The sequence below is a fragment of the Mytilus galloprovincialis genome, chromosome 6 (assembly GCF_965363235.1).
Source record: "Mytilus galloprovincialis chromosome 6, xbMytGall1.hap1.1, whole genome shotgun sequence".
In the NCBI taxonomy this organism is placed as follows: Eukaryota; Metazoa; Mollusca; class Bivalvia; order Mytilida; family Mytilidae; genus Mytilus; species Mytilus galloprovincialis.
Genome location: NC_134843.1, coordinates 61,923,413 through 61,949,811, shown reverse-complemented (window position 1 = coordinate 61,949,811; position 26,399 = coordinate 61,923,413). Strand labels below are relative to the sequence as shown.

The 26,399-nt window shown below is 31.4% G+C and overlaps 1 protein-coding gene across 1 annotated transcript in view; it reads right to left on the bottom strand.

Annotated features, from left to right (window-relative positions):
* Window positions 1-2,722: 2,722 nt before the first annotated feature.
* The window catches only part of LOC143078244 (GTP-binding protein GEM-like), a 48,041-nt gene continuing 24,364 nt past the window's right edge, over window positions 2,723-26,399 (bottom strand). The window contains exons 2-4 of the mRNA XM_076253165.1: window positions 8,547-8,629; window positions 4,203-4,386; window positions 2,723-3,114 (exon numbers count right to left, since the gene is read on the bottom strand). Coding sequence (XP_076109280.1) covers window positions 2,870-3,114; window positions 4,203-4,386; window positions 8,547-8,629 — 512 coding nt within the window. The 3' untranslated portion in view covers window positions 2,723-2,869. The remainder of the gene's footprint in view (window positions 3,115-4,202; window positions 4,387-8,546; window positions 8,630-26,399) is intronic.

Genomic DNA, 26,399 nt, shown 5'->3' with positions numbered 1-26,399 from the left:
AATCACTGTTATTTTACTTTTGACCATACAAGAGCTGCAATATGTGATGCAGTTATAGATGGAATAACGCTTGAAAAATCTGAGAACATTTTTAAACACTGTGGATATATTCATTAAAATTATCTCCCCTGGTTATTGTTGAGTCTGACTGTTCATGTATTATGTAGTTCTTTTGATTCATACAAAGTGCAAATTTTGCATTGGATACATTATTTGCACATTACATCAATTTAGATAAAAAAATATTTTAAGAATTACATGATTAATTTGATTAAAAAAACGCTTTATTTTAATTTTGCATCTTGAATAATTTTGAAATCTTGAAAATTACTTTGAAATTTATTTTGCAAACTAACTTAAACTAAATAATAGCAATGCACACTTGGCTGAGATTCATTTTACTATCATAAATACTGAAGTATGAACAAACTAATCCCCCCTTAGACAAGCTTACCCTCATGTAGGTTATAAGGTTAATTATACAAAAGTTTGATCAGAAATCAACTTTTAATTTTTGAATCAGTGTTTATATTGAAACTATTAAAAATGTATTATTGATATTGAATGAATACAATGCCACATGCAGTTTTGCAGGAGTTCTTATTTATTATTTGTACATGTATTTTTATCATTGACAGTTCAATTTTTTGTTCAGGCAAATTAATCAATGCGTGATAGATTTCTCTTGGAAGAAATTTAAAGGTCCCATCAAATAAACTATACAGAGAACAATACCTGTTGTATTTGTTCAATGGGACAATAGAACTGCCAAAAGTTTAAATGGACAGGTAACTTGCAGGTGAATCTATGGAAAACTATGATAGGGTTCGCAATAAATGGTCGTTTGGTAAAGTGAATGTAGATATATTTGCTGCAACTCATTTAAAGCCTTCTTCTCTAATGAGAAAGGTAAATATGCTAGATATACTTACTGGAGGTGTGATAAGACGATTGAAGCTATTAATTTTTTCCTTGATAATATTTATGTACGTTTCGGCAATAAAGTTTATCGACAGGTTTTAGGTATCCCCATGGGCACTAATTGTGTCCCTTTAATAGCAGACTTGTTTTTGTACTGTTACGAATCACAGTTCATGACTAAACTCAGTAAAGATCCGTCGAAATTGCATTTAATTGATAAATTCAACAACACTTACCGTTATCTTGATGATATGTTTTCGTTAAATAATCAAGAATTTTCTCAGTATACTGCGGAAATTTACCCCAAGGATCTTACTTTAAATAAATCAAATTTATTCGGTAATAACTGTCCTTTCCCGGATTTAGATATTTCGGTTTTAAACGGGAAACTCCACACTAAAATTTACGACAAAAGAGACGATTTTTCGTTCCCTATTGTTAATTTTCCATCTTTAGATGGTGATGTTCCTTTGGCACCATCTTACGGTGTTTATATTTCACAAAATGTTCGCTATGCTCGTGTCTGTTGTGACGTTTTTGATTTTAACAAACGCAACCTATGTATTACATTAAATTATCAAACTAGGAATATCGTTACCATAAATTACTTAAAACTTTTACTAAATTTTTCCATAGATATAAAAATTTGGTTTTGAAGTTTGGTTGTACCTGTAGAAAGCTTATTCAAACGGGATAGCACATCCTCATTTTTACGGAAATGTTGTTAACCGTGCTCGGAAATTTAGAAATGACCCATGTAAACTTGTCGCTCCTTTAAATAAACTTATTCGAAAAGGTTACCTATTCAGCACTGTAATAAGATCATTGAATATTGTTTTTATTGGTATACATATTGATTTTGTTATCTGTAAATTAAAAGCTAACTAAATATTCTTAGTATGTTATATGTATATACATGTTCATGGATCTACAATCTGTCGATACCTGTAACTTGGCATTGCACAAGGTCATGTTTTTCTTTGGCTGTTTATGACGTCTTTACACTAAATTCATTGGATGTTGGATGTGTACGGATTGATAGTTTAGTCTTAGTTGCATAATTTTTTTATTAGTTGTTAGTGGCTTTGAACTAGCTGTCAGATAACTGCGATTACTCTCAGATCTGTTCGTGGTGTCTTTTTGTGTCGGGATGTATAAGTACTGGGCCACGTCCACTTGTATTTTTGTCCATCTGATGAGTTAAGCCCTTTTCAACTGATTTGTATAGTTCGTTCTTATGTTGTACTGATATACCACTGACCCAGGTTAGGGGGAGGGTTGGGATCCCGCTAACATGTTTAACCCCGCCACATCATTTATGTATGTGCCTGTCCCAAGTCAGGAGCCTGTAATTCAGTGGTTGTTGTTTGTTTATGTGTTACATTTTTATTTTCGTTCATTTTTTTTACATAAATAAGGCCGTTAGTTTTCTCGTTTGAATTGTTTTACATTGTCTTATCGGGGCCTTTTATAGCTGACTATGCGGTATGGGCTTTGCTCATTGTTGAAGGCCGTACGGTGACCTATAGTTGTTAATGTCTGTGTCATTTTGGTCTTTTGTGGATAGTTGTCTCATTGGCAATTATACCACATCTTCTTTTTTATATAATAATTTTTTGATTTAGCAAAATCCCAGCAGAGCCTGCATATGGAGTATGTATCTTCCAAATGAAACGATATTTCAAGGTTTATAAGTTTCCAAATTCCCATCTGAATTCATGTTCATGGTAACTAAAAAAAGTGGGTTATACTAAATAACAATAACCCCATTTGAAGTTTTTTTTTATTTAAATTCTTTTTCAAAAACAAAAAAAAAACATTTAATATCACAATGACATTTCAAACATATAATGGTCCCCATGTTTACAAAATACCATATTTGGCAATCAATATGTTAACGCATTGAATGATATTACCTTTCAGATAATTTTTCGCTTCCAAAAAAGCTTTACAAAACATACAAATTGTCACATGATTTTGATAATGCGTTCTTTCCAAAAAGTTTGGTCAGCAAAGTTCTACTTTTGTTGATGCAACTGACATCTGTTCCACACAACCGTTCCCTTCTTTCTTGTTTATGCTTTAATCTTATCTGTTTCAGTATTCCAACCAAAAGTTCGTCGATGTTCATATTGAGCACTGTTGAAGTTTCTATAAATTTACAATCGTACTGTACAGCAACAGGTTTTGCCTCTATAAATATAATAAATAATTGATATTTTACATTAATTTAAGCATTATGTCAATATCACTATTCCATGTACAATGTATTCAGTAGAGTGTAACACATATCAAGACAAGGCTATACAGCATTTCTTGTCAACCTTGGTATTAAATAACCAAATCCCTTAATTAAATGCATGCCGTCATTCAAAGAATAAGAAATATGAGTATTTGATCCCATAACAAGAAAATATCTTATTCCGGCTTAGCATATTCTTTCATAACTAACCTGGCGAATCCAATTGTTCTTGGTTTCTAAAATGCCAGGATTATGCATCAATTCTTATTCACAGCTATATTGTGGAAATTTCAAAAGCATGAAATGAAAAGAGCATTGATAACATGCACTTATCGGTTAACGGAATTCAAGATTCAATCATAAACATATAAGCTTATTGTTATAATGACGAGCAAACAATATCTTCGTATTTTCATATGTATTATTGTGTATGTTTAATTTGTAGTAATATACTAAATATAGATTCTACCACTGCATCGAGTGACTCGAGATAGTAAAATTTTCAAATTTAAAACGCGAGACTCGCCGAACGTTTAAACTACTCAAAATTTAACTGTTTAACAACATATCCATGCCATGAAGATCCATTTAACTCGGTTTAATTGAACATCATTCGCTTTTTCATGGCTCGTGGTGTGACAGAAAATCTGTCAAGCTCAATTTCACTCGGTTTATAAGATCTTCGCGCGATCATGTCATGTGTTTTACAACACATAGTTGGAGCTCCATTTCACGTGGTTTAACATAACATTTTAAGAGCTACATGTCACATGAATTGACAACATCTTTCCAGCTCAGTTTTGCCATGTTTGACAACGTCGTTCGTGCTCCATTCCACTTGATCAACAAAATATCATTCAAGTTTCGTTTCATGTGGATTGACAGTGCTTTTTATTGAGCCATTTTATGTGGTTTGACAGCACATATATACATTAAACAAACATTGGGTATACAACCTTCCTAGTAAAATGAGTGTTCGTGATCATTCATCAGCAAAGTTTAGTATCAATGGTATTTTATTCACGGAGTAAATACTTACCTTCTGGTTGTATAATTCTAGTTCTTACAAGGTCACTTTTATTTCCAACTAAAATCATAGCAGAGCCAATGTGTTTTTCGTGACGAAGACTGTATAAAATATCAACACCTCTGTCAAATGTATTTCTATCATCGATGGAGAAAACCACTACATAACAATCGAATTCTCCTTCCACGTGTTCATGCTGAAAAACAAAAGTAAACAAATACTCAAAAATAACAAAGAATCACATTGTTAACCAGACTATAAATAACAGGATTAAAACTAGTATTACACTTAAAGATAGGCGAGTATACCAAAAGGTGGTCAAATTCATAAATGTAAAACAAACTGACAATGCCATTCTAATAAAAATCTAAAACGCAAAATAGATGAACAACATCCTTCAAAACATAACAAAGATGGACAGCCCCATCAATTCTGCATATGATGGATTTACCTGTTCTATTCGACATCGTTTGCAGTTTATCCAATTCACGCGTTTCGGGGATGGGACTGTTTCATTGGCATACAATTATTATTTTATTTATTTCTAGCACGGGTAAGTCCAAAACGGAGCTTCGAAAGCACGTAAGAGTTGGAAGGCTGTGTGTTTTTTTTTAATCATCTTGAGACTTTGCTGACCAAACGATACATTTAATTTATTTGTTTTTTTTTTAAGTTTCATTGCATTTTATTTTTGAATTATTATTTTATGAAAGCATTGTATGTTGCTTTTTCCTCCCCTTTTCCAAAAAAAAGGCCAAATGTCAAATAGTCAAATATGATTTATAATTGTATTAAATCATCATTCAACCGAAATCAAAATTAGTCTTTCTTTTATAGATCTTATAACAAAATGTATGATGCGTTTGTCATGTGTTTTTATATAAACTGATTGGATATGCTGGGGACTAAAACTTTCAATTTCCAGGTATTCAAAAGTGAAATAACAACGATACCGAACATCGCCAATAATTAAAAAACGGAGAGTCCCTTATTAAACTGAAAAGTCAAAAGTCCAAAACATTCAAACTCAATGGATAGCAACTGTTATATTCCTGACTTAATTAAAAGAGGGACGAAAGATACCAAAGGGACAGTCAAACTCATAAATCTAAAACAAACTGACAATACCATGGCTAAAAATGAAAAAGACAAACAAACAACAGCACACACGACACAACATAGAAAATTAAAGAATAAACAACACGAACCCCACCAAAAAACTAGGGGTGATCTCAGGTGCTCCGGATTAAGTCATTTTCATATGTAGAAAATAGTGTATAAACCTAATTTTATAGATAGATAAACCTCTCTCATGTATTAAATTCATTATTGACTACAATATGTGAAAAAACCGACATAATATGCAATAATGAGGGAACAGAGGTCAACATTTTGATAAAACAAACCTTGTATTGCAATTAACAATTTAATAATCAATCTCAAGTATAAACTAAATTAGTTTAGGTACAAATATTTATAATACAATAAACCCCCATTTGAAACTAAATAGATGGTTTATGATCGCAAATGAGACAGTAAGAAATAGGATATATATGTAAGCAGTATAAATAAGTCATCGTACGGCCTTACACGGTAATAAAATGTTGATATACTATGCATATATGCCTATAATAAGTAAATGTTAGATAGTAAAGGAATAAATATGCCAACAAAGGTTTCTATTAAGTTGAGCAGAACTAATTAAACCGTATTTCATGATATCAAAGTTGAAGATTTCCTATATGATCTTAATAAAAAGTCTTTATTCATGATTCCTTTATGACAAAAAGTAATTGAAATGTATTTCAGTTAGTCGATTATATGTTTCCTTGACATAAAAACATTGTTGCAAAGATATTTATTAGCTGTAATATGTAAAAGATACGAAATAACTTTCTCAATATCGATTCAATAAAAATTAAGGGGGCGATTTCAAGCTAAATTTAATGTTGCGTTGCGTGATTTTTTAATTAAAAAGAAAACAAAATGTTGTTAGTTAATCAACCTTTCAATGTTGTTATCTCTAATTTGAATGACTTATTACCTCAAATGCGCTTTAATGTAAGTCTAATTTTATAAGAGATGTATTTCCATTTTTGTTAAAGCTGCAAGTATATATTTGGGTGCTTCTTACATATAGGGTGAATTTTGAATAGCTAGTTGAAAGCTAGTTTATATTTATCAATTCATTTCACATTCCGCAATATAGATGATGTCCTGTAACTGAAACATTCATAGAAAAAATAATCTATTGACCCTGTTGAATATATCTTTTCCCATTGAATTGAAATAAAGCATACAAAAGATACAATTAATAGTTATCAAAGGTAACAGGATTATAATTTAGTACGCCAGACGCGCGTTCCAGCTACATAAGACTCATGATTGACGCTCATATCAAAATATTTATAAAGCCAAACAAGTACTGAGTTGAAGAGCATTGAAGATCCAAAATTCCAAAAAAGTTGTGCCGATACGGCTAAGGTTATCTATGCCTGGAATAAGAAAATCCTTAGTTGTCGAAAAATTCAAAGTTTTGTAAACAGGAAATTTATAAAAATTCCCACATTATTGATATTCATGTCAACACCGAAGTGCTGACTAGTTAAGTCTGGTTCATGTCTTGCTTTAGATATAAACAGATGTAATGCATGATGGTCGATAGAAATTTTTTTTTCAACTGAACAGATGATTTCAGCTTCTCAACAACTGTTATCTTTCCATGTCCGTGTAGCAACATTTCTGCACAGCCAGCATATGGAATAGTTGTCTCCCACAAAATACAATATTGGTTTGCTGCTTACAAAGTAGGTATTGAACCTGGAGTTCCCAACGCTGAACTTTAAATAATCCCTTCGAAATTTTTCGGATTCCTCACGAGTATATTGAGTAATATACTCAATTGAGTACTACTTATTGACAAGAAACACCTAACGAACTGTAATGTTTTAAAATTTAATGCTATTATGAACCAAAAACAGAAATCTTAACTTCGAATATTGTGCCAATTTATTAGAATTATAAATGACAAACTGGATTCTCTTTGATGTTCACCTGTCGGCTATACTGATCATATCGTTGTAAAAAATATTTAATGCTTCCTCAACAAATGTACATTTATGCAATGTAATGTAAACTAATGTGTTTTTCTGTATACCTTTGTCCAACTTAGGTGATACCAGAATAAAATGATATATAGTAATGCACATGTAATATGAAATGTCTTTTTCACAGAAAGCCACTGATATATTCTAATTGTTAAAACTACAATCCCGTCTTTTTTACCGCGAATGTGACTTTCATATATACAAAATTATCACGCGAATTACTTATATAAGTTACTCAACGAGTCATATGTGAAACATGACTTCGTAACCCCCCCCCCCCCCCGGCCCCTAAAACATCTAATTGTTTGGTGAGTTCGTGTTGCTCAGTCTTTAGTTGGATATTTTTCTACTGTTGTCATATTACTTGATGTTCTTATTGATAGCATATATCAAGTGTATATATGACATTTCCATCACCGACGTTGTTTTTCTTCAACAATCGGCATTTCTACAAGAACTTATTTTGCTTCCCTTTTTTAAAACTTGTACCTCAATATATAGGGTAAAACTCATACATGAGCGTCCATGACAATTTAAAAAACAAACCTTCCCTATTCGGATCTCCTTAGATTAACCAATTTGTATAGTTGGTTCGTGTTCATCAGTTTTATATAATTACTATGTATTATATTTTACTGTACGGTCGTTTTTAGTTTTTTTTTGTGTTTTTTTGCAACTGTGTGTGTGTGTGTGTGTGTTTTGTTTTAGTTAATTTGTGATTCTCTATTAAATAATAAAATCACAATATTACGGAACTCCGATAAAAAATCTAAACGGAAAGTACCTCATCAAATGACAAAATCCAGAGCTCAAACACGTCAAACGAACTGTCATATTCTTGATTTTGTACAAGCATTTTCTATAACTTCTTTCTTATAATTATGAGCTCGAATTATATAGAAGTATCAACATGGGCTCGCCGTAAACAACTAACAAAATATAAATTACAAAGATATTGAACAGAGTGTTCATATAGTGCTTCTATAGATTACTTTCTAGGTGATAAGAGAAATATTATTAAGTCGATGTCACCAGGGTTATTGACATCTCAATAATAAGAAAGGTAACATATTATTTCAATTTTCGCAATCATTATAACGGTATTGTTTATGCCTAATTTGACCAAAAGAGAAAAATGTTCATCATTTGTATCCATTTTCTCTATTTAACTTTATTATTGAAACATAGCTATGGTCATTTTTTTTACTTGTTCAGTATAAACGCTAATAATGAAGGATAATATTTTTACCAATTCTGATTCGAGGTCAATGAACTCCATTGTTGATTCCTCTGCGTCTAGTAGAACAGAAACCATCTTTTCTTGTTGACTATCTGTAATAAATAGGAAAAAATAGTAACTCTAGTTATAAAAGATTATGGCAATTAAATAGCAAGCTAATGAAAACAATGTCAGCATCAGTTGTTAATTTCTGTGTCATTTGGTCTCTAGCGGAGAATTGTCTGATTGGCAATCATTCCAGATTTACATGTTTTTATACCATTTATATAAACGATTGGAAAATACAAAGAGATCATAACATTTCTCAGATGGAAAATTAACACGTGAACTCAAACTTAACAGCAAATAGAGTATATTTACCATGTAAAATAATAAGTCTCTGCTGAATTCTCTCACTCACAATTCCACTAAAACTAAAATATATTTGAGAGACTGTTGGGTATTAAGTATTATTTCTATCAAAATGTTTATAGACTCAAGATGTTTTACAGCCAAATCGTTATTGTTATTAATTTTCGGCGTGTAGTTGTGGTCTTGATATCTGAAATACCGGTATTATACAGTGGAGATCAGTTCTAACCTCTCATAAATTCTGTCAAAATCTGTCAGGAGAACTGTTCTAGAACAGTATGTAGAACTGTCAGCCTGACACCTTTTAGTCAGTTCTAGGTTAGAACTGTTCTAGCTAGAACTGATTTGGTCAGTTCTACCTAGAACTGATTTAGACAGTTCTAGCTAGAACTGATCCTGACACTTCTACTATAGAACAGTTTTAGTCAGTTATAGCTAGAACTGACCACATCTTTGGTCAGTTCTACTTCTAGAAGAGTTCTACGGTTAGAATTGATATCAAATTCTCCGACTAGAATTGATTTATAAATTCTACGGCCAGAATTGATTTATACTGAAATTCTACGGCTAAAATTGTCGGAGTTATAAATTCAACGGCTAGAACTGATTTATAAGTTTTAAGAAATCTTTGTCTCAATATAAAGGCTTCGGCAAAATAGCGATTAATATTATATAGAGTTTTACTATTTTGCCGGTTTTATTTCAGATTTATAATCGGCAAGATAACATGTTAACCCCGCCATATTCTGCATGTATGTGCCTGTTCCAAGTCAGGAGCCCGTAATTCAGTGATCATAAATTATGCCGTTAGTATTATCGGGGTGGGGGGGGGGGGTGTATTATTTAAATTGTTTTACATTTGTTATTCCGGGAGTCAGGATGGCTCGTTATCACATAACAAAATTATCTGACTTCATTAACCAAATGTAATTTCTGTTTACGAGTAGTTTTCATGCCTCGGACGGACCTGTTTAACAAAAATCTTTTGACCACATCAATCTAAACTGACATAATTTGCTCTTTCTTTCTGCAAATCTATATAGCTGCACAGTACTTCAGTTTTAATTTTAGGTCAAGAGGGACTGTACTATAAAAGTTACAGCAATATTGGAAAACAATTTTGTTCGCATCAATTTATAGTGCCAGCATGCAGGGGCAGATCCCGCTATTATAAAAAGGGGTTGGGGGGTTCCAACTATATGCTCCCATTCAAATGCATTGATCGTAAAACAAAAAGGGGGCTCCAACTCCTGGACCTCCTCCCCCTCCTTGATCCGCCAATGAGCATGTCCTCTTTTTATTCAAAATATTGAATCATAAACAAATATCAGTAGTTTTCATACTTCAGACCGAGTCGTGTAATAAAATCTTTTGACCGCATCAACCAAAACTTACCATATTTGCTTTTTTTTATGTAAATCTATAAAATAGGTGCACAGTAATTCAGTTATAATTTTAGGTCAAGAGGGACTGTAGTATATAAATAACTACAATATTGGAAATCAATGACCACAAAATATCGCATCAGAAACAAATATCAGTAGTTTTCATACCTCAGACTGACTCATGTAACAAAATTATTTATCTGCATCAATCAAAACTGACCATATTTGACAGCATCAACCAAAACCGAACATATTTGACCGCATCAACCAAAACTGACCATATTTGCTCTTTTTTATGTAACTCTTATAGTCGCATAGTACATGTAGTAAATCTGTAATATTTTTATGTAAGGATGGATTGTAAAATCATGAAAATACAAATGATATAGAAATATTGGAACACAATGCTACCTAATTTCATTTGCATCAATTTAGAATGCCAGCATGACCTCTTTTTATTCAAAATATTGCATCATAAACAAATATCAGTAGTTTTCATACCTCAGACTGACTGGTATAACAAAACAATTTGTCCGCATCAACCAAAACTGACCATATTCGCACTTTACTATGTACATGATGTCAATCTTAATAGCCGCAAAGTAAATCACTTATAGTTTTATATCAGGTGGATTGTTTAATATAAAAGAAAACAATATTGGAAAACAAAATTATGCTCACATCAGTTTATAGTGCCAGTATGTCCTCTTTTTAATCAAAATTTTGAATCGTAAACTGATTTCAGTAGTTTTGATATCTCAGACTGACTCATGAATATAACAAAATTATTTGTCCGCATCAACCAAAACTGACCATATTTGACAGCATCAACCAAAACTGACCGTATGTGATAGCATCAACCAAAACTAACCATGTTTACACTTTGTTATGTAAATCTTAATATATATATATATAGCCGAATACTTAATCACTTATAGTAATACATATTACGATGGATTGTATAATTCAAATGACAGCAATATCAATGAATCTTGAAACACATTGGCTACAAAAAAATTTCCACATCAATTTAGAGTATCACCAAGTCCTCTTTTCATTCAAAATATTGAATTGTAAACAAATTTCAGTAGTTTCGATATATCAGACTGAGTCGTTTTAACAAAATTATTTGACCGCATCAATCAAAACTGAACTTGTTTACACTTTTACTTTATCATGTAAATATATATGGCCTCATTGTAAACCAATAATATTTCTATGTGAGGACGGATCGTATTATAAAAATGACACCAACTTTGAAACACAATACACCTTATCGCTAATCCTGGCTGACCCGGCCTCTTGAACTTTTGAAGCATACAACAATCACTTTTCCATTGTGGCGTCAGATATTTTGTTTTATGACGTCAAAATTTTACGGGAACCTGTGTGATATCCAGTAATGGCAGACAAGTAGCGACAAGGTGTATTTATACCATATCTAAGAATTTAGCGCGCCGTTATTTCCTCTCTGTACCAATAATAATACACCTTATCGTTAATCCCAGGCTGACCCGGCCGCTTGAAATTTTGACGCATACAACAATCACTTTTCCATTGTGGCGTCAGATATTTTGTTTTGTGACGTCAAAAATTTACTGGAACCTGTATGATATCCAGTAATGCAGACAAATAGCGATAAGGTGTGTGGATCGTCACTAAAGTGACTTTTTAACATGTTTAAGTCAGTAGTTTGTGACGGTTTTTTTTTAAACAAAACTATTTAATGGCATCATCCAACACTCACATGACTGATTCATATACTTTATTTTAAAAATAAGAAGTACATATATGGGAAGTTCTCTTCTTGGAATAGTATACTGTTAATATAATTTGAAGAAGGCAAAGAAAATGCATGACTTTGTTTGTAGCCGAAAGTCCAGGGGCAAATGTTTCATTCATGTTCAGATCGAGTATATTTTTCTGAGTTCCAGACTCCCAGATATCATTCATAATGGTTATGGATAAGGCTGGCTAAATTGACGAGATGGTGCAAATGTATATAGGCTAGTTTTTTTAAGTGATACAACACTTTTTTCATTAATATTCCATGATTCATCCACTGTACAATTTTCGTTTGAACATTTGTCAAAACAGAATCTTAAATGAATGTAAATCCAAGGCAAACAAGGTAAATTACGATTAAAATTGCATGAATTAAATGAAGAGTTATATTTAGGAAGAGACTGTTAAAAACGGGGAACGAAGAAACGTAAACAATGATGTTTCCGTATGCAATCTTATAAAAATATTTCTCCGATGAGTTGGATAACCTTCTATTCACTTCGATATTTGTACATGGAACGTTTGATCAGTAAAAATATAGAAAATCTGCTATTATATAGCAAAGTAATTGGAAGTGATTTATTTCTTCTAAATTCTAAAGTGCCCTTACTGCAGTGACGTCATTTAGAACTGTTCTACAGTCCTGACTGATTTAGTCAGTTCTGCTGACAGTTCTACGGTTAGAAGTGATGTGGACAGTTCTACCTAGAACTGATTTAGACAGTTCTACCCTAGAACTGATCCTGACAGTTCTACCTAGAACTGATTTAGTCAGTTCTACCTAGAACTGATTCTGACAGTTCTACTTAGAACAGTTTTAGGGTAGAACTGTTCTAGGTAGAACTGTTCTAGGACAGGTTAGAACAGTTCTATGACAGAATATTCTGACAGTTTTAATGAGAGGCTAGAAGTGATCTCCACTGTAGGAAAATGATTTTCCCGTAATGATTTTCATATCATGTTGATTTATTAAACGCGTGTTTTTTGTTTTTTTTTCTCATTGACGTTTGAAGGGTTTTAAGGTGATTTGAGATCTTAGGGATAATCTCCCAGGAACATCGTTAAAGTCTAGAATCTACTTTGATGTTGTGGTCAAGGTCAAGTTAATCCACTGTTATTTTGAAACTCAGGACCACTTAAACCTTTGTGACCTTTGTATCACAATGAAGAAGTTGTTAACCAAAATTCCAATATATCGAATTTCAAAGCCAATCAATTGGACTATTCCGACATAACCGATAGATGCAACTAAGGTAAAGAGTGAGTGAAATAAACTTTATCTGATACATGTATTACAATTTCTCTAAACTGTTTGGTCAGGCTTTCTGCGGCGCATAAAAAAATACGAAGTACAATAAGTACACGGGGTTTGACACATTTAAATAGTCAGATGTTGTGTTTGATTTATTCTTTCTTTATGACACACACAGTATTATTCCAGCAGATAAGAATCAAACAATATTGCTCTTTAGTTAAAAACAAATACAACATGTGGTATGTAAAGGACTGTTTTCCTTAATTTTTCAGAAAAAGGGAGATTTCAGAAAAATCAAATATCAAGTATTGGTAACTTTGTTATTAACAAACGAAAGACAACGAAAAAACTCCGTTTTTATACTGGAAACATTACCTTCACATTTTTTGTAAACATCAATACATGTATAAAGCCTGGTTGTATATATGCTTTACTTAACAGCTTTCTGAAGTTTTTACTTCATTTTTTCTACATTAAAAAATCGCCTTCAGAGATTAATTCAACATGTTCAACCACTGATACAATAGATGATGATTCTCAAACATTCAAACCATCTCCTGCTAAAATGACCAACTACAATCCTTACATTACTACATGTACTTAAGGTTGCATTTTTATAAATATATACAATGTCATTTCCCATTAAGAACTCCATTGTTGCTAAAAATGTGACACTTTTACTATGAAGTTTCGTGAACAATTATATCCTAGAATTGAAAATGATATGCACTTCTATTACTTACAAAAAATAAGTCTGTGCGGCATATTTTCAACATTTATATGCCCTGAAATTGTAAGAGTTTAAACTTTTACTAAAATCATGTACCATCATTACCATTACTTCTTGCCTAAATTAAAATTCATTTTTCAGTGCAATAGTATGTTGTCAAACTGGTAACAGTGACAAGTTATGTATCTATGTGATGAAACATAGACACCATAACCGGGAACCAGTATGTCAACAAATCAAACAAATCAAATTATCTGTGAGTATTAAATATCTTCCAAAAAGAGGCGTGGTTTGAGAAACAGCTGATTTTACAAAGTGCAACCTTAAGATTGACTACATCATGTATATCGTCTGAGAAAGAAACCTTATGTAACAAAAAGAAAAAATTGAGAAACGAAGATAACAGCTTCATGTTTTAGGTTATGAAAATTACACTTTATAAAGAAAACAATGATTATAAAAATGCTGGACTTTAATATCGACAACACATTTGTTGAGTTATAGGAGGAATTTTTTTATCAAGACATCCAGCATTCAAAATTGGTACTTAGTGGGAATCTCTAATGAACAACTCGTTGTATTTTGTGAAGCTGAGATTTAACATAGCCTTTTCAATTCAAAACTAAAAGAAATCGTCTCACAATGTTTTTAATGTTTTTAAGATAGTGTCCATTGGATGTTTGCATTTTATATATTACTGTGAAAAAATAATATTAAGGATATCAGCAAAAATATACTTTCTGCCTCACATCTTGATCTTTTTTTATATACAAAGATGGCAGACTTACAACTGGACAAACCTGATGATTTTAACTTTCTATTGTCAACTTTCAAATCCTAAGTAGGAATATTACCTCCTACCATATGGCAAATACATAATATGTCAACTGAAAAATACACTCGTGTATAAAAAGTAAAAACACAAAAATACTGAACTCCGAGGAAAATTCAAAAAGGAAAATCAAAAATCAAAAGGCAAAATCAAAAGTCCAAACACATCAAACGAATGGATAACAACTGTCATATTCCTGACTTGGTACAGGCATTTTCTAATGTAGAAAATGGTGGATTGAACCTGGTTTTATAGCTAGCTAAACTTCTCACTTGTATGACAGTCGCATCAAATTCCATTACATTGTCAACGATGCATGAACAAAACAAACATATTCAAAGAGTAAAAATGTCAAAAATAGGGGTACAACAGTCAATATTGTGTTATCATCTTAATATCACTACATAAACAACAAATGTAACAAAGTAGCACAAAAAGGCATACATCAAATTTAACATTCTCATTTTGCTTTTCTTATACGGCTGAATTTATCTATGTAAAGTCTACCCATAAATGAAAGAAGGTTTTCATTACTGGTGTAAAATTGTGCGTTTGAAATTCGCACAGGTAGACATAAAAATAATTTTGTCGTATGACGGCATACATAAATGCAGACTCACGTAAAGTAGATATAACAAAAAACAGACTTACAGTAAAAATAATAAATAAAATAATGGTGTGGTTCAAGGTATGACGGGACACATAAGTACAGTTTCACGTCAAATACGGCTGAATTTATCTATGTAAAGTCTACCCATAAATGATGGAAGGTTTTCATTACTGGTGTAAAATGTATGTTCACATTATATGAACTTCATCAACGGAAGTGTGGTTCTGACACTGTAACTATAATGTTATGAAAGTTGTCTGACCGATACTCTATGCTGCCTTGTGTCTCAACTCACATGTGCCATGTTGTCACGATCTCGGATCATTAGAGAAATTACATCTGATTTATAAATTTATTGATTTTGTACTAATGCCATTTTGACTAAGTGAATATTTGCTACCTGGTTGGTACATGCATAGCAGGAGACGCTTTACCTGTTGATGCAGCATTTATGAATGTATGTCATTATTTTATTTAACCTTAATTTGTTCTTAACAGATATTTCAGATTTCAAAATAATAATGTACTGCTTAAACTTCAAATACAAAAACGACATAAAAATGACCACATCATAATCAGATTTTAGTGCTCATAGTGAGTGTTTACAGACTTTTGGCAATTTTTTTTTTTAGATCTAATCATTCGATTGAGTATTGTTATAAATTTGTTTCATAATGAATTTTATTGCATTGGTTATTCATTTTCTGGTTGTGCTAGTTCAATTCTAGGGTACGACATATATATTGTATCTTAAAATTACGCGGCATGATAAGAGTTTCATATATAAGTTTTTTTTAAATCGGAATTTGTGTCGACGCAAAGATTTACACAACTTTCATTAATAATAAAAATCAACTGTTCTTGAAATCTTGAATGGATTTTCGTTTTATTTTTCTAGTATATAAATTTTGAGAAAGAATTGACATATACAGACAATGTCTTTTCTGTCTTAATACGGGGAAAAAGTTCACGTCCCAGAAATTAATTTACAAAGTAATAAATCGACAGTTTTCATAAATATGCGCCAATCGACGACAACTGATAATACATCGTTGTTAATATTTTACACGCTGTTCATTTGTATATAGTCGTTATGGATCAATGACATATGATATTTCATATTTCAAATTTTATCATCAGAATATAGTTACATTGAATCAATAGTTATTGTTTTTGGTCAAAATATAACATGCATCATTTAGTTCTCATTTAATAATGAACGTTAAAGTAAAGAGTTGTGGTATGGTGGCCAAAATGAGACACATATTGACCAAAGGACGAGGATTTAACAAAAAATAGGGCACTCATTGCACGTCCTTCTGTATTTAAAAAACTTGTATTATGAAATAAAATTTTAAATATCACCAGCATGATGTCCGTTTCATTTTTTATTGAATTGTATTTCTACTATACTTGTACATGTTGTAGTAAAATTGCTGTGTAAAAAGGAATAGATGTGATGTTCACAAAAAAAAAAGTCCGTTTCAATCCTAAATCCAAAACTATTTTTATTATATAAAAGGTATTACAGAATACCAGATGATATATAATAATCTCCTAAAAGCTAGTATCGCTCATTTTGATTTAGCTTCCCTAAATACGTATGTTTGTGTTTTAGTATAACCAAATATATTGAGAATGGAAGAACCTCAAGTTCTGATTTTTTTTTTCTTTCATCTGTTCTTTACTAAAATTCCTAAATTCCATAGGGTTTCAATGTGAATGATTTTTTTTTACGTTCTATTTCGACCGGCCATGGATGCATCTTTACACAACACACTCGTCAAAACGTTCGCCCTTCTTTAGCAAGAGTTTTGCTGCTAGAAGCTAGACGTTCATTTAACTTAACCTCCAGTCCAGACTCTTTTAATATTCCGTGAATAACAATGATTTTGTTACAGCCATCAACAATAACATTTCTGGTTTGGTCGTAAATGACATTTCGTTAGGACTGAGTTAAAAATACTTCGTTGATATTTTTGAAACATTTTTGCATTGTTTGGTTTCATTTTACTTCATTGTTTTCGGTTATTCATATACTGTACTTCGAATAAATATAAGAAGATTGGGTATGAATGCATATACCAACTCTTCATCTTAGTCAAAATTTATAAAAGTAAACCTTTATAGGTTAAAGTATGGTTTTCAACACGGAGCCTTGGATCACACCGAACAGCAAGCTATAAAGGGTCCCATGAAAATACTAGTGTAAACCATTTAAACGGGAAAACCCACGGTCTAATCTATTTAAAAAACGAGAAAAGAGAAACGAGAAACACTTAGAACAAGAATTCATACAAAAAATCAGTATATTTCCATTGTGCATTGTAATTAATAAAAGCGCAGAACTATTTATGTAAATGTATACGGTATCAATACATGATCATAAACATAAACGCCTATGTATTGACATCATTGAATATACTACTGAAAATGAACCTTCGTTTTACCAGAATGATAATTTCAAATACACATAAAATATTAAAGCTGTAGCTCAAAAATGAAGGACGGGAACGCTATATAAACCATGATATCTTTTTGCATCCAGGACCCCCAAAATGTCCCAATACAATGTATTTGGCATTTGGAGAATTCGGAGAGACAAATATTGCAGACATGCACACCTACAATGTGTAGACATATCAAACATACATGTATTATAAAAGTTGTAGCTTCAAAAATGTAGCCGGATATATGTCATGTATCTACATCCAGACGGATGGACGGACAAGGTTAAATTCCAACGAGATGCTAACAGTGCTTATATATTGGAGTGATTATTTACCAGAAGTTATATGTACTTCCTCTTTAATTGTTTAATATTAGCTGCATTACTTGATAAAAATAAATGACATTACAAGTTATAAGAAATTTACATTCATAAATCTTCTTATCTTACGACCAATTTACATGTTAATGTATCTATGTTGTTGTCATTACAATACCCTTTTCAGGGATATACCATCAACACCTTAACACGCAATGAAATGACAAACAACAATAATGTTTGTCTGGTTAATATTTATGTTAATTTATCATACAAAGAATGTCAGTTCGTAAATTTATGGTGTAGATACAGTTCTTCCGATGGGTATACTACTGTCTTGTTGTGGAGTGTTATACCGCTGTTTATCACACAACGAAACAGTAAATATTGGATAATCATTTGCTTTATTCATCTGTTTTTCAAAATGAATATTTAAATTTAGGAATTCACAAAATTAATTCACCAACAGTATACTTTTCGTGTTAACGTAAAATAAGATAAAAATCCCACAGAGTGGCAAAAGTATTCTCATCGAACTGGCAATAACTACCCATCGCGAAGTTCAGTCGAAGTTTCAAATTAATAGTATTCATACTTGCAATGTACAAAACTCAAGGTAATATCAATCATAAGATTGATATAAGTCTGATAGAAATTATTTAAAGAGGCATATTTAGAGGTGATATTCACCTGCGTCATACTTGACGTTATCAGTACATCATTAAGTTTACTTGATGGGATAATACATAAAAGACAATGAATTTAAAGTATAAATACTGATAAATACGAATAAAATATAATAACTATTCACTTATCATCATCAGTTCAATAATACGAATGAAATATATTGAGGTATTTACCAGTTGATTACGTATATAAGGTTCGGTAATTTTTTACAGTTCCTCCTGCATGAAAAGAAATGTTATATATGGCATTCTCCTGAAAATCTGTGATCTTGATTGGCCAACAGTTTTTATTTTAATAATGCCTACGATTGTGTAATCCTCTGTTTAAATATAAAACAATGTATTGGTATGACCCATTTAACTAACTTATAAACATTTGCTATTTAGACATGAATAAGTTTAATCTCTATACATGGCATTAATAGTAAAACAAACAATGCATCTCATCAAGTTGATGAACTACTATGTCTAAACCATGTTTTATACTGCTTGCAGGTACAATGTAATCTATTACAAGAGGAGAAAATCCAATAAACAAACGTTTTTCGCGATGAAAAATAGTTTTATGAGACTGAAATATACATTATATAGTCTTTTTACATTTCTATATGTCCCTGTCAAATTTTCTCGATCGGAATTGATAACCTAATGATCTAAGGCATATTGGGTATTGACCAAAATGTTGATTGTCTTACTCGCACGATAAACAGGAGAGATACTGGCCAAAATAAACGGAAAGAAAGAGAGCATAATCTTTAAAAAAAATCGGAAGGATTTTTGGAAAAAACTTCTATGTTTGTACATATACATAAAGTAAACGTTTCGCCAACGATTACTTATATATTCGGTAGGACGTTGTGCGGCAAAAAAATGGTTGTACTCTTTTTAGAATATTCTTACCAAGAATGCATTAGAAGCTGATGAACATGAAATATCCAAAACGAGGTTTAAGGTTTTGAATTAAAAGCACATTGTTATCAGGACGTTATATTTTTTTTTGGTTTTTGTTCACATAATTGTCTTTAAAAAATCACAACCTTTAAAATAGTTATCAAAGGTACCAGTATTATAATTTTGTACGCCAGACGCACGTTTCGTCTACATCGTCAGTGACGCTCATATTAAAATATCTATAAAGCCAAACAAGTACAAAGTTGAAGAGCATTGAGGATCCAAAATTCCAAAACGTGGTGCCAAATATGGCTAAGGTATTCAAACACGTAAAATGAATCAAACTAAACTTGTTTCGGCAAATGTTAATATATTGGTATATGTGTTCATTTATGAAAAAATACATTTTTACTATAATTTTCCACAAAAATGATCACTAGACGTCTTAATTACAGTTAACAACCTTTAATGTCCCATAGTAAAAGTTAAACTCTGCAGGGGTTTGGTTACTTTAAATGCAGCTTGAATCTTACTTAAATCTCTCCTGAAAATTAATGAGTACGATTCATGGGTTGAAGAACACGGTCTATTAAATATGACTAGGAATGTCTTTAAACTGCTGCAATCCAACGTCAGAAATGAATTGTTCATTTATATCCCTAAACCTCACAGTATGGGATTCGTCCTTGACGTTCCCGACTTTAATCATCATAAAAAACTACTACACCGGGCATGTAAGAGTTGCATGGGAAATAATGGTCGTTCTTAACAGTTTACCCTCTCACTAACCAGATACTTTGAGTATAGTTGTGCAATTTACTGTAACAGTGCATTTGCCTCAGAAAGATACAGGATACTGCCTATTTATAATATGACAAAATATGTTCAGGTGACCAACACACGTGTAAATATACACCTGCAGTCATACTTCTGTCAAGAATACACTTTTTTTAAATTGTGTTCACGTCATCTATCTTATAACAGCATTGAGACTGCTACTTGTAAAAGCATGCATTGTTTAAATATGGTGTATATAATTATAAAGTCAGAATTCAATTGATAACAGGAAAATTGTCTTAATATAGTTTCATTACTTGTTTCCTTGAAGAACAATATATGTATGCGGTGACACTCCTAACACAAATACACACAATATACACATATATGTACGTATAAACTAAAAATAAGAACATCATAACCACCCCTTAATTCCAGAAATTTCAAACTTATGTCAATGATTTTGTGAGAAATTATGATTAGAACCTGTATTAATCATTTGAACTTTTACAAAAAAAAAAGAATATGTATGAAAAGTTTCTGCCCATAATGTTGAAATGTTGCGAAAATAAACCCAAGTTATCTTACATTAATCACAAAGAGGTGCTAGGAAACATTTTTAATTTGAGCTTTACTAACGTTAAAACAATCATCCACTTAAATTGAATGTTACATTTTTCATTTATAAGGACTAAGTACTGACAATAGACAAACATGCTAATTCAAAGATAACAAGTTGTTATTATTGGCATTTGTTTTTGTACAGACCAATTTATTTTGGTTCTTTATAGTAAGTATTGAAGACTTGATCACTTTGATAGGCCATTAGTCTATATACCACATGTATAGATAGTCGTTAAGATAAATTCGCCACACAGTGTTCTAGTGACCTAATACGATATATATATACATGGTAAAAAAATTCCATATGGAGTTAGAGCGACCCCGTATATATCGTATTATATCACTTACACACTATATAACTAAAAATATTTAGATACAGTGCTTGTATTATTAGGAAAGACACTGTTGGTTGTTTTTTTCTCGGTTGTTCACGTTCTGATTAAGGATGACTGTAGATTAGGTTTAGGAATTTGTGACAGATTTTCGGACTCCGTGGCATTTTTCATACAACACAGCGTGCAATATTCAGCCTAATAACACCCATTTTAATTTTCATATAGGACTTCAATAGCTCACACAAGGTCATGATCAATTACCAAAATCTAAGCAGATTCTAGATTTCTTTCATTACAATTTGAGACTATAACAATATGAATGGAAATATACGGTAAAAGTACAAGTCAAGCCTTTACCGCCATTTATTAAAAATTATATATCTCGAAACGGAGCTCCATAATTGTTCCTTCACTACTACTCTTCCGACTTAAAGTATCAATTTTAAATTCTAGATATTTTTAATTTCACCTAAGTACGTCCTTCTTTATATCAGCTTTTAATAATATAATACTCCTAAACTCGTTCTTAACAAATCAACAAGTATACGTGTACTAAGACTTGAACCTGTATGTAACGTAGTTGTAAAATATCAACTCTGACAAGATGACCCGCGGGATTCGGTTATCTAAAAACATGATAGATATCATGCTTGATACGGCTTTTTCGATTAGAAATTGATCGTTTTATAGTAGAACTCCCATGATATCTATACATTACATGCAAAACGAAGACTATACATGAAGAAAATGTAATAAATCAAAGCAACCCCCGTACACAGAATAACCTAATCAACAATTTTCTTGCACTTATATCAAATTACAAGTTTAAGGTTTTTGTAAACTTATCTTATTTGTTTTGTAATATTTTGTGACACATTTTGTGATATTTGTTTTTTGCATAATTTTCCATTAGACTTTGTTGTTTGTATGCCCTATTATTTGTTTCTCATTTCCATTGCCCCTAATACATCATTTATTGCATTCTGATTTCATTTTTGTATTAGTTCAATTTATTTGTCTTAATTTTTATTTTTTGCTTTGGCGTTATTTCTTTTCGATTTATGAGGTGAATGTCCCTCTGGTATCTTTCATCCCTCTTTTGAATATCATATGTTCTATCAAAAGATCATTTTATATGAATATAGTGATGAAATCGATTTATCCGAATCTAATGCGTATTTTTACTGGCTAAGGCTGTCGAAAATTGCCATTTAAGGGGTTTGGGTTTGGCTTGGAGTGGTTTCATTGTATTTTGTACTGGAGCAAATAAACCAGTTATTATCCATCTAATAACATAATCTCCTTTTAGTGGTATCTCAAGTCGCTGGAATCGGACCAAAACGATCTTTTTTTAGTTTGTTGGTATTCGTTTGGTGTACATTATTCTTGTATTCTGGCGTATCATTTTTTAAATTCCATTATGTTAGTGGTTAAAAAAAAAACAATGCTATATTTAATGAAATATTCAGTAGATTTAATTATAGTAATTGATAAACAGACGTTTTTTCACGCTACATGTTGTGCCAAATTGTCAGATTTTTGTATAGATTATGTATAGAAAATCCAATTTTGTGTAATAACCAGAAAACTGTGCCATAGAATTTGAATATAAAATGTTTAAATATATTGCTCATATAAAATGTTATAGATAAGAAAAAGAAAAGACCAAAATCACAAAATTAACCAAACAAAATTGCCAAATCCTGACAAAGATTGAAATCTCTGTAATTTAAGTCTCTAGTTTAGTTTTGATGAATTTTATAAATGTGCAAATTATCTTACATGAAAAATATCAAAGCCATATTTTATAAGTTTTGCTTTTAAACTCATTATTTCCTCTGAATGACTGACACTCTAAATTCATTGAAAATAGACTGATCAAAGGACTGATTTTTATTTCAAAATGAATTGCAGAAGCATAATCGGATCAAATATATTGAAAATGGAAATCAAATACGTTAATTCAACCCGCTTGAAATTATACACCTGTTCAGTATCGTCTTTACATGAAAATAAGCTAAGGAATGAGATTAAACTTACTGCGTCATTTACAATAGTCTTATGCCAATAGATCTCTTCATATGCATTGATTCATATTTCTGTATTTTCATTTAAGGTTTACAGTTTACGATAGGCAGCTGAACGACTTAAAAATTATGAAAATAATCGCAAAAACGCCCTTTATTTTCAAAGGATAGAAAACGAACAAACATTTGGTTATGTGGACTATAAGCAGAGTAAGGGTTTTATGGATACTAACATAATCATCACACAAATTTCGACAGAACAAAAAAAAAATCCATTCCCTGTTCTAGATAAAAAAAAATAACGAGACATATATTCCTTCATACACTCCTTAAGGTGTGTATATTTCCCATCGCATTTGCTATAACAATGTTTTTGTTTATAATAATGATGTTTTTGTCCCAGACGGATAACCCTGGCCTCACAACTTTTTGAAACTTTTGGTCGTCGGTGGTCTTCAACTTTGTAGTTGTTATGGCTTTCAAACTTTTTACATCTGATCATAGTTTTGTGTTGACGTAGCGCGCGTCTGGCGTATACAAATATTTGTTAACCTGTTACCTTTTGATGGCTATTATTCTTGTGTTTCTCTGTCCTATATTTTCTCCCATTTATCTGTTTATTTATTGTAACTCTTTCGTGTAATGTTGTCATTTTAACGTTATAATTAACACTGTCATTAAAGCGGGAGGTTCGGCATGCCACAAAACCAGGTTCAACCAACCATTTTGTCATAAAATGCCTTGTACCAAGTCAGGAAAATGGCCATTGTTACATAATAGTTCGTTTCTGTGTGTGTTACATTTCGATGTTGTCTCTCTGTTGTGTCGTAGTTCCCTATATTTGATATGTTTCCCTCAGTTTTAGTTTGTAACCCGGATTAGTTTTTTCTCTATCGATTTATGAGTTTTGATTAGCGGTATACATCTGTTGCCTTTATTTGTAAATAATTAAGATTTCAAAAAAGTTATCTATGTATAAATTTTTATGCAATGAATCTTCTACTGATGTGTGTTTAGAAGAGTTATACCTGCTAAATAATTTCATAAGACTGAGTATGTCTTTTGATCATCATTGTTGCTATGAGAGTATAGAACATAGTTTTTGACCCGGTTTAAATTGTTGAACATCTGAGTGTCCAAAGATATTACGAAAACATATCAATCCTAAATACAATCATAATCAGCAATAACATAGTTAACTGTTGTTTTCTTCTATGAATGTTTTATATGTTTACCTAAATATAAGTTATATAAACCTTATAAGAAAGGGACATTGACATTACATAAAACAAGTTCTTCATGAGCTGTTCTTTTTTGTTTTATATACTTCTTTAAAAAAATGTAAATTAGCTACTTGACATGATTACCCTAAGGATTCAGTAATCCAAAAACATGATAAATGTCATGCCATGTGTGGCTTCTTCAGATTCACATTGCTTGTCGTAGTAATCCCAAGATATCCATTTATTTGTAAAACATATGAAGACAATAACCCAAGAAAATATAATAAATCAACATTTCATCTGACTCTGAATAACCCGCACAACAATTATTGATCACTTATATGCCTATTATACCGTCAGATTTCTTAAAATTTCTGTAAACAAAATGTTATTTTAGTATGAAGTATATAAAACTCATTGTGTAGTGCAACAGTTCTTGGTTGTGGTAACTAAATTCTCTTTTGTAGCATGTCATACGACATAAAATTTAAATATATAACTCTTGAATAAGCTTTATTCACACAAAATATGTATAATAAACAAAAAAAAATTATAAATTCATTTTGGATTAACTGACACGAGCGAAAGTCAACTCAAACCGTTCACTGTATATTTAACATGCCACTGACGTTATATATGAATAATCAATTCTTGCAATATTGTAAAGAAAACGTGAATAGATCCAAATTTTCAAGATTGGAACTGCCCAACTTTCTTCCAAAAATGTATGTCAACACATTTTTCGGAAAATAAAGACTAACAATGTGACGCGGACCACGTGATTTCAACATTTTGCTCAGACAATTGACGAAGACGACACATAGCAAAAACTAAACTAGAGTTGCTTTTACAGTTACCCGGATATTATAATTTGGTAATGCTATATTACACCATTATGACCTTATATCAAATCTAATAGCAGTAATCATTAACGATTACATGTATAAGGGAAATGGGTTTTTTTACCACTTTATTTATGTCCTGATAAGATGACTTCTCAAAAGTAATTGAACCGGGAACATGTACTGTATTTGTTAAAATGATGCATGCAATATAACATAACGTTTATAACATACAACAATGTAACAAACTCAATGTTTATTATGTAACTAAGCCAAGTTTGACAGAGTTCATATGAACGTATTAAAACTGACTCCATTCAAGTGTTTATAAACACTTAGAGGTTTAAAGTCTACATGCTTACTATTTGGTATTGGTTTTACTTATTATTGAAGGTCCTACATTGTCACATAGTTTTAAAATATATACGTCTCTGTGGTCATTTTTACAAAGGACAAGGTTCACTAATGGCACAAAATAGCCTAAAATATCAACTTTATCAAAAAACATCAAAAAGGTCTCAATTTGGTTTGTAAATGGGTCTATTTCCAAAGTATAAATGCTAAATATGTCAGTTCTTTTCATAAGACTACAAGATATTCGCCAAAGTAAGTACATTTTGGACATTTTGTCAAAATATGATGGTTTTGTGCATTTTTCAGACCTAAAAGCTTTTGAAACACCTTGGCCGCCACCTACGATCCAAAATGTGTTGTAACCAAAAGATTCCAATTTTGATACAGA